Source organism: Notothenia coriiceps, unplaced genomic scaffold, assembly GCF_000735185.1.
Source record: "Notothenia coriiceps isolate Sejong01 unplaced genomic scaffold, NC01 NC01_scaffold00029257, whole genome shotgun sequence".
NCBI lineage: Eukaryota > Metazoa > Chordata > Actinopteri > Perciformes > Nototheniidae > Notothenia > Notothenia coriiceps.
This window is the reverse complement of record NW_011361958.1, coordinates 5,711-15,061: the sequence shown is the minus strand read 5'-3', so window position 1 is coordinate 15,061 and position 9,351 is coordinate 5,711. Positions and strand designations below refer to the sequence as shown.

The following is a 9,351-nucleotide window of genomic DNA, read 5'->3' as shown; positions in this document are numbered from 1 at the left end:
TTCTTTTGGTAGTCTTTTTTTAAATATTTGTATGCTAATTAATTGTATTTTGCTTTATATACTTTACAAATAACTAATACTTCTTCCAACACTGGATAAGCTACTTATTACTTAATAATTGTTTGTAACTATTGTATATAATAATAATATTAATAATAATAACTCCAACAGTAAAACAAAAGTAAAATATTTTTAAACAAATATGGTTGGGTATTCATTTAAGAAAAAAAAGTAACCTCATTAAATTAATGTCACTAACAATAATTCAATGATGTGGAACAATTAACAATGTCCATTGGGATGGAAAATCTTATGGTTTTATAAAGGGATCACTGAGGAACAGCATTAACAAGTAGTAAGTGAAGAGAAGGGACATCTCAATATCAGTGCAGTATAAGGAAGACGTTATCAGTTCTAGATGTGGTTCTAAGTTCACTTGTTCTGTTGAGGTTCTGCATGGTACGGGAGGCAGGCAGTGTTGTCTGCCCACTACCGTTGGGTTCTTTAGGAAGAGGTTTGTTTATGCAGCACTACTTTTGTGTACATCCGACAATTACTACCAAACTAAGTAGCAATTTTCGACCTCTTTTTTTAAAAAGAGAGCTACGAAAATTCTAAAACCGCGCTCGCTTTTAAAGTTTCATACTCTATCCTCGTGAACTGTCTCCCGTTTCGACCCCGACAGACGACTTCGGCTGCGTTATTTGTTGGATCTATTTTCTTTTGGGGATGGCTGTGCTGCGCCTTTTTCTCCTTCGCTCCGCCATCTTGAATTGTAATGTTAGTTTCTGAAAAAAAAAAAAATTGTGTTTCCTGTGATATTTTTTGTTTAGGGTGTCGTGCCAAATTTGGATGAGTTTGAAGGAGTTTGATTTCGTGATTGTTTTCACAAAATCACATTTGTGAGTATTGCGTGTTTGTTCTGCGTCTGTAGTCGACTGGAGGCATTTAAACGCTACCAACGCGTGAAAATGCTTTCAGCTATCTAACTGCCTGCTATAATGATAAATAATGCCTGGACTGATACTCTGATTGTTCTACTCTCTTTTTATGAGTACAGTGCACCGTGTGTCCAAGGGGATCGACACACAAACTAACTTTTAATTCGCTTACAAATGATAGATTTAGCCTGCTAAGCTAACTAGCATTAATGGTTTCCAAATCAAACAACCCAGGCTAACGCAGTGTGTGTTAGCTTGGGTTAGCCTGCTGTGGTCCAGTGGTTTGCAGGTAACGTAAGTTACAGGGCAATGTGTGCAGTTATATATCTGCTCATTTCCTCGAATATTTGAAGCACACAACTGTATATTATTATTGTGATAAAGGGTAACGGTGGTGTGTTATTGTCGACTGTTGTTGACTGCTAGCTGACAAAGCTAGTGAGCTCACTGAAGTTAAGTTTGGTGCTAGCTAGCATAAACTAAGCAGTACTGTTAAATAATTCACAAATATGTGTTCTCTTAATAAGAATAGACACGTGTTAGTAAACGCTCCCATAAAACGGGGTTTTATTATCTGGCTGTAAGCATTTTTTAATGGAATATTTGAAATCATCTTGAGATGTGGAGTGCAGTTATTATGGTGTAGTTTTGTTTAAAATCCCCACCCGTGTGATACTCTGTTCCGGTCTTTGTGTTGAAATAGGAGTTAACTGACAGTGTTTTTATGGTGGGTGTGCAACGTTTACTGTGCATGGCACATTGCCGGCGTTTGCTGCAAGCTAACCACCACCATGGCCGAGCATCTCCCCGGCGTCGACTTATAGTGGTTAGCTCCATGCTAGCGGAGAATGCACGACTAGAGAGAAGACAGTTGACAAACAATGCAACGCTATATTGATAACTCTGAGACAATCTCGGCCTCAGCTCCTGTGCGTGGCATTTCCTGATACCTTGTGGTTTTAAATGTGGCTAACGTTAGCTTCTGAGCTAAAAAAAAAAAAAACGAAGATATTTTATATGCATCGATTACAAATGAGATGATGCTCATTGCGACGCAATAGCGCATTTGGATACCACTTTACTCATATGACGGTAGTATAAATATTGTATGATGTGTTTTATAGGATCAGTGCTCAGGACTGGCTGATCCATGAAGTGACAAAGCCATACTTTATGTGTTGGTACCAACGACGTTTCTGTTGCACTTGACAATAAGCCAGTGTGCATTATGTGGAGTTAACACTAAGCGGCGCTACAGGATAATTTTAAACTTCTTTCCTCAACACATCCTTTCCTGTTTGTGTCCAACCCATGGATGTATATTAAGAACATCCAACCTAGTGGTGTAAGAAGGAAAGTAGTAATACCACAATGTACACATACTCTGTTAGTACGTAAGTAAGTGCACGTCCTGTATTCAACCCCCCCCAAAAAAATTAGTCCAAAAATACTCCGGTATAATATATATTTTATTACTAGATTATACTTATTAATGTATAAACTTGTATATTTAGTACTTTATATACTACTGGGTATCCTAACATATAATCATAATAATAATAATAATACATCATACTTTGTTTTCGAATTTTATATTTTGTATAAATAATCAAAATTGGCAAAGTATCTCAACATTAAATATACATTTAGTGGAGTAAAAGCACACTATTTTTCAATAGACTTAGTAAAATAATATTATCAAGTAGCAGGAAATGGACACACTCAAGTAATTTAAAGAGCCTCAAGATTGTACTTGAGTAAATGTACTTAGTTACATACATTCCACCCCTGCTTAAACCTACCACAGTGTAAACAACGCCAGTCACCACTGGGGGAACTAACGGGTCACACTTTAGCAGCAGCTGCCAGTTGTGAGCTTGTCTGCCTTGAACCTCAACAATTCCAGTAATTTCAAATATTGTTTTAAGTTTTGTGCACAATATTGATCACGGAATATGCAAAGGTTCACAGTATAGAGAAAAATGAATGAATTACTTGTCCCCTGTTAGGTGATGAATCTATTTTGGTGGTTGAACAATAGTCATTTTTTCTGTATTTGTCTTAGCAGCCTTTGAGCTGATAACACATCCACCTGCTCATTTTCATCCCATCGATCTGTGTAATCTAATTTGTGTCATCTAGTGACATTTTGTTTTTCGCTATGCTTCCAGGTTTCAAACTCTAGACCCCAGTCTTCCCCACTCAAGAGTGTTTCTTCATTTCGGAGACTAAATGCAACTGGACCAGGGGGATTGTGGACATGAAGTGGCTAGGCGAATCCAAGAACATGGTATTAAATGGCAGACGACACGGAAACAAGTTGACCAGCGAGCAACATGTGAGCCAGACTCGCTCCCAGCACTCACAGCGAGTGTCCCTGCGACACAGCAAAAACAGAAGTCGGAGGTGTAGCCGCAGTGAGTTACACATGTTTGTTAACAAATGTGTACATACTTCATTAGGCACATGCCTAACACCAGTCTTGGGTTTGGTGTTTACAGGGTTTATTGCAGCCAGCCTGGAGGCAGAGAGGCGCTGTGTGCCCTCGTCAGGAATGACTGCCAAGGAGTTGTGTGAGAATGATGACCTGACCACAAGCCTCATCCTGGATCCATACCTGGGTTTTCAAACTCACAAAATGAACACCAGGTCAGCAGATATATCACAGTGTAACTGATTATCCTGCAGCCTATTCACACTCCTATAAAAGCATTTATATTGATTGTCCTGGATTAGGCTGTATGTTATTTCAGATTTTCCTATTCGGGTTCCATTTGCTTCACGCCCTTAATTTATCCCTGCAGATTTCGACCAATTAAGGGAAGGCAAGAAGAGCTTAAGGACATCATCGAGCGCTTCAAGAAACACGACAACTTGGAGAAAGCTTTCAGAGCTTTGACGACCGGAGACTGGTCTCGAAATCAATTTCTCCACAAGACGAAAGCTCAAGAAAAGCTCTTCAAGCAACATGTAAAAAACCATTTCCCAAGATTTCCCATGTTTTTCATTTTCCAGTATCAAAAACAATAACATGACTAACTTTTTGTTTCGCACAGGTATTTGTGTATCTGCGGATGTTTGCCACAGACAGCGGGTTTGAGATTCTCCCTTGTAATCGCTATTCATCAGAGCAAAATGGAGCTAAAATTGTGGCAACAAAGGAATGGTGAGGATATGCTGCCACTAGTCCATGAACTAATTGCATTAGCCCCCACCTGCTAAATGAATATTAACTGTATTAGTCAATACATTTAAAGGTTGTTCTGGTGTATGTGTGAAAGCACTTCTACCGGAGGTAATGCTGCCCATTTATGCAGTGTTTAATAAACTTTTCCTACCTTTTTTTTTTTCTCCTATCGTTCTTTAACAGGAAGAGAAATGACAAGATCGAGTACCTGGTGGGATGCATTGCCGAGCTTTCAGAGAGTGAGGAAAACATGCTGCTCCGGCACGGGGAGAATGACTTCAGCGTCATGTATTCAACCCGTAAGAACTGTGCGCAGCTCTGGCTGGGACCAGCTGCGTTCATCAATCACGGTACGAGTCAATATTATTTCTCATGGTCTGGTTTCTGACAACATCACGAGATGCCCTTATGGGAATTTTTATAATTAAATATATAATTTATAATCTCCACTAGTCCAATATTCTTTGTATGGATACTAATTTAATTTTTCCCTTCTTTGTTCAGATTGTCGACCAAACTGCAAGGTAAGTTCTCTAGAACACTTTTCTTTAGAAAAAAATATAATCTTAATTATCAGTTTTTTTTTTTAGAGCTCCTGTTAATAATCACATTTTATTTTTCTGTTTAGTTTGTATCGACAGGACGGGACACAGCCTGTGTGAAGGTTTTGAGGGACATTGAACCAGGAGAGGAAATCTCTTGTTACTACGGAGACGGGTTTTTTGGGGAAAACAATGAATATTGTGAATGCTATACATGTGAACGGTAGGTGGATCCATTAGTTGCACTGTGAAAATACATAAAAACATAATCTAGAACTTAATCACAGCCGGTCATGATTCAACACTCTGATATAAACTGCTCACCTTGTCGGGGTAGAATTATCAAAAATGACTCGATGGCTCTGTGTGATCGTGCTATTTAGACAGCTATTTTGCACCACATATTGATTTTAAAGTGCTTCTATTGCTTCCGTCAATAAATATAAACTGCAAGGTTCGCGATCCGAACTGCGCCTATAACCACGGTCTGTTATCTCCTCTAAGCATACTGTTGTTGTCAATAATAAAATGTTAAATGCCATTATTAACCAATCAGAATTGATTATCATGATAAACAGTATTATTTTTGGGACAAATGTTGTCATTATTTTTATTTTTTTCAACCCAAAAAAAAAAAAATATATATGAATGCAACAATGTAAAAAAAAATATATATTCAAAAGGGAAAACTCAAAGCAACATAAATTATTAAAAACTATGTAAACGGACGTGTTAAATTGTCAAACGGTCATATTACCAGTATTATAAAATCACAAGTTAATTCCAAGATATTTGCATTTGTTTTTTTGCTCAACTATTCACCTTTTTTGTCGCAGACGGGGCACTGGTGCTTTCAAATCCAAAGCTGGGCTGCCAGTGGAGGTGCCGGTAATCAACAGCAAGTACGGGTTGCGGGAGACGGACAAGCGTCTCAACAGGCTGAAGAAGCTGGGGGAAGGAAACAGGAGCTCAGATAGTCACTCTGTAGGCTCTCACACCGATGTTGACTCTCAGGAAATGCCAAAAACACATCAATGTAAGAGTCTTCTAAATATTCAATGCTGTAGCCATAGTTACTGCACAGGTTCAAATCCCAAACTCAAAGATGTCAGAGCAGAAAAGAAATCCCACCTGCCAGCGTGGTGTGGTAAAGGGAGCATTCTACTAAGGATTTCAATAAGAACATCAGTATATTAGAGCAGGGCTATATAGATGTAATTCTGTATCGTGAAGAACAACCAATATCTTTATTTTAGGACTTCTTGCTATCATAATTCAGTGTTTATCCTTCTCAGTGAAGTTATATTATTAATTATTAATGTTGGCTCTGAGTCACTGCTTGATTCTGTAAATGTCACCCAGCCAACACTGTAGGCAGGTTTCTTGAAACATTATAAATATGTTATGTGCAACTTTTTATCTTTATCTACCAGCTGCCAGAAAAAGAACATCATCTTCTGGCCTGAAGTATAAAAACAGGACTCAATCCAGACAGACTTTGTCAAGAGCCCTTACTACCTCATGTTCAAAACAAGGTCGTGTAAACAATAACAGGGTACCAAAGAGACTAAAATCCCAATCCAAACCTTCACTAAGTAAAGTCCAGTTGCGGAGTCGCAGAAGGGGTGCAGAGCCCAAGGCGTTGGCCAAAGGAGAGACTTGCCAGCTGGGTCTCAGGGACTCAAAGGTGTCGCTGTGTAAAGGCGTCACCGTGAAGAAGGAGAAGGATGGACAGGAGCTGGTGCAGCAGACATTGGGCCAGCGGGGCTGCCTCACCCGTCATGCTGCCAAGGAAAATGGCAATCTACAACATGTGCAAGGTAGTGAGGGCAGTCAGTGTTCGACGTACAGAACTCGCAGGTCCACAAGGACCCTGGTAACAGCCCAGGAAGCTGCAGCTGGTGTTAAGCTAGAGCCCAGTGCTATGGACGGCTTGAGCCCAGTCCCTGGTGGAGTGGTCATTAAAACAGAGCCAGCTGACATGGAGTACCACCTCCACCATGGGGTAGGACATGAGCAGCCATCGTTAGACTCTGGCTATGCCAGAACAGGCTCATGCACCAGGCGGAAACGGCCAACACGAACAATTAAATGTGAAGACTCGTACGACGAGCCGTTCATGCCGGTGGCTGCTAGTCACAACACTAACTTCTCTGACTGTGGGAATATGGTGTTGAGCTTCGCCGACCGGCATAGGGACTACAACGGGGTTTCGAACGGCAGCAAATCCCTTCGCAGGGACAAGGGCAAGAGTAGCTGTCGGTCACAGGACAAAGTGAAAAAGAAGCGTCAGATCACGCGATATGACGCCCAGCTGATCCTGGAGAACAGCACAGGTATCCCCAAACTGACGCTCCGCCGGCGGAGGGACAGCAGCAGTAGCAAGACCAACGACACCAAGGACCCCATTGGCTCCTCCAACCTCTCTGCCTCTTCGGTCAACTCGGCCTCTTCCAGCAAAATCAGCATCAAGTTCAGCAAGGACCATGACAAGGACAAAGGCAGCTCATACATAGCCAAACTAAATAACGGATTTTCCCCCGGGGTCCATAGCAACTCCACCAAGCTGAAGTTCCAGCTGAAGAGGGAGGACGATGCACGGAGGATATCCCAGACCAAGGCGGACCAGATGTCCTTTAACGGGGACATGGGCCAGAGTCTGGACTCCAGGAATGGTGGACATCGGACCCAAAAGGTCATGGCTGAGCCCTCCTCATCGTCGTCCTCATCGTCATCTTCAGAGGAGGACACGGACGACGAGGAAGAGGAGGATGACGATGACTACTTCGACAATGAGTTCGAAGACGATTTCATTCCACTTCCTCCAGCGAAGCGCCTCCGACTCATTGTGGGTAAAGACTCGATAGACATCGATATCTCCTCCAGGAGGAGAGAGGATCAGTCCCTGAGGCTCAATGCATAAGCTGTGGAGCTCATCACTCCCACCTTTCCCCTGTAAATAAAGATGATTCGCTAATCAACTGTTGTGTTGATGTAAAAGAAGTACAGTAATTTAAAGAAAAAAGAAATTGCTGAAAAGTTAAACATTTGAATGAACGTTACTAAAAGGTGCTGTTGACTTAAAACAAATGTCTGTTATTCACCTATGTTTATAATTTTGTTTCAATTTGAGTTTTTTTTTTTTTTAAAGCAAATACTCAAATTAAGAAAAAGTTTAATCACCAACTCCATTTTCCTGCATTTTGGCCCTGTCTACACGAATAGAGATAATTTTGAAAACTGATATTTTTGCTCACGTTTTGGTCTCCTCCCCATACAAACAGAATTTTCAGTCACCTAAACAGAGATTTTCAAAAACTGTGGTTACTGTGTATCCGTGTAAAACGTAGTGTTTGAGAAATAAAGCTTTGTGTAATGAGCATGCGCGTGAAACAATGGCGGACTAACTGTCGGCTTTTGTAAAGTAACACTAGGCAGCAAACCCACCTCATCTGGCATCCACATGTTTTACATTCACAAGACAAACTCGCTGCTCATTCTCCGAATCTTCTTACCTTGTATTCGACGCATCGTTGACATGGCGCCACCTATTGGTCCGACAAATATTTGGAGTTGGTTTGCGGAGGAGATAGTTAGGGATAGTTTTTATTTTTTAAATGTATTCGTATATACGTGTATACGGAGCCAAATATTTGCATTCTGCTCTAAATGAAAAGGGCAGGAAGTGGTCCTCTTTATTGTTTCTGAATAATCTGGCTTCATCCTAAGTGAAAAAAAAGCATTTGTTTTAAGTTCAACTCTTCCTTTAAGTGAATGCACTTGTTATATTCATAATGGACATGGATATTGTAGAAAGTGTACAGTATGTTGACTATCCCCCTCTGTCTCATAGGCAGGTTTTTATTGAGCTTTTGATTTCTGTCTCATAGTTTGTAATCTTTTGTGTGGTGAACCATGCAGTGTGTCGTGGATTCTCCGGAGGCATTATAAGAACAGTCAGTCCGTTCATTTGGATTCAGGTGCCATGTTCTCATTATCCCAGTAGTTCTCCTGGTTTAAAGAACCACTTGAATTTCATGAATTATCAACATTATTTACTGTGTAAGTTAATCACGTGTCTCTCTGTAGAGTTCAATCATGCAATTTTAAACCTTTAAACAAATCTGTGCTATCATGTTTTTCACCATAGAAAGAGAAGCAAACTGTTTTATATATGTTATTAACATGCATCAAAATGTGCTACAGACCACTTTGCAGTAACATTATGCATGTGTGTTTAGTTTGCCTGCAGTTGTCGCACATTCACGACACAAACGATACGATGGAGTTGCACAATGTTTTCTTTTCCAGTGAATCGACTCCACGGCGCTGTAAATAAAGTCAATTAAGCTGCAGAATTCAAAGAAATAAAAGCACACCGTTTTTTATAATCAGTCGAGGATAAATGAATGGGCTTTGTCTTTGGCGCTACTGTGGCGACTGTGGCTTTGAGGGAGTGTGGTCGTCTTTCAACCAGAAGGTTGTGGGTTCGATCCCAGCCCATGCAGTCAACATGTCGATGTATCCTTGGGCAAGATACTTAACCCTTAGTTGCTCCCGATGGCGTGGCCAACGGTGTGTGAATGTGTGTGAATGTTAGGTCCTAGAGTAAGGTACACTGCTCTGTATGAATGGGTGTGAATGGGTGAATGACATGTAGTATGTAAAGCGCTTTGAGGGG

General features: G+C 40.6%; 1 protein-coding gene across 3 annotated transcripts; it reads left to right on the top strand.

The window, feature by feature from the left end:
• The first annotated feature begins 495 nt into the window (after positions 1-495).
• Positions 496-9,064, top strand: kmt5b (lysine methyltransferase 5B). 3 transcript variants are annotated; one of them, XM_010786543.1, is made up of 10 exons: positions 496-514; positions 3,113-3,358; positions 3,443-3,590; positions 3,746-3,911; positions 3,998-4,107; positions 4,312-4,478; positions 4,633-4,652; positions 4,757-4,893; positions 5,507-5,706; positions 6,104-9,064. In XM_010786543.1, exons 2-10 carry the CDS (start codon positions 3,202-3,204, stop codon positions 7,591-7,593), a joined length of 2,595 nt encoding a protein of 864 aa, XP_010784845.1. In that variant the 5' UTR covers positions 496-514; positions 3,113-3,201; the 3' UTR covers positions 7,594-9,064. The 3 variants fall into 3 exon arrangements, with proteins under 3 accessions (XP_010784845.1, XP_010784842.1, XP_010784843.1); XM_010786540.1 differs by lacking the exon at positions 496-514 and adding an exon at positions 615-902; XM_010786541.1 differs by lacking the exon at positions 496-514 and adding an exon at positions 959-1,230.
• Positions 9,065-9,351: the final 287 nt, after the last annotated feature.

Coding starts and splice junctions, on each gene's coding strand:
- kmt5b (XM_010786543.1), top strand. CDS start 3,202: ATGAAGTGGCTAGGCGAATCCAAGAACATGGTATTAAATGGCAGACGA. Junction 4,894..5,506: donor GAATGCTATACATGTGAACG/GTAGGTGGATCC, acceptor TTTTTGTCGCAG/ACGGGGCACTGGTGCTTTCA. Junction 5,707..6,103: donor AATGCCAAAAACACATCAAT/GTAAGAGTCTTC, acceptor TTTATCTACCAG/CTGCCAGAAAAAGAACATCA.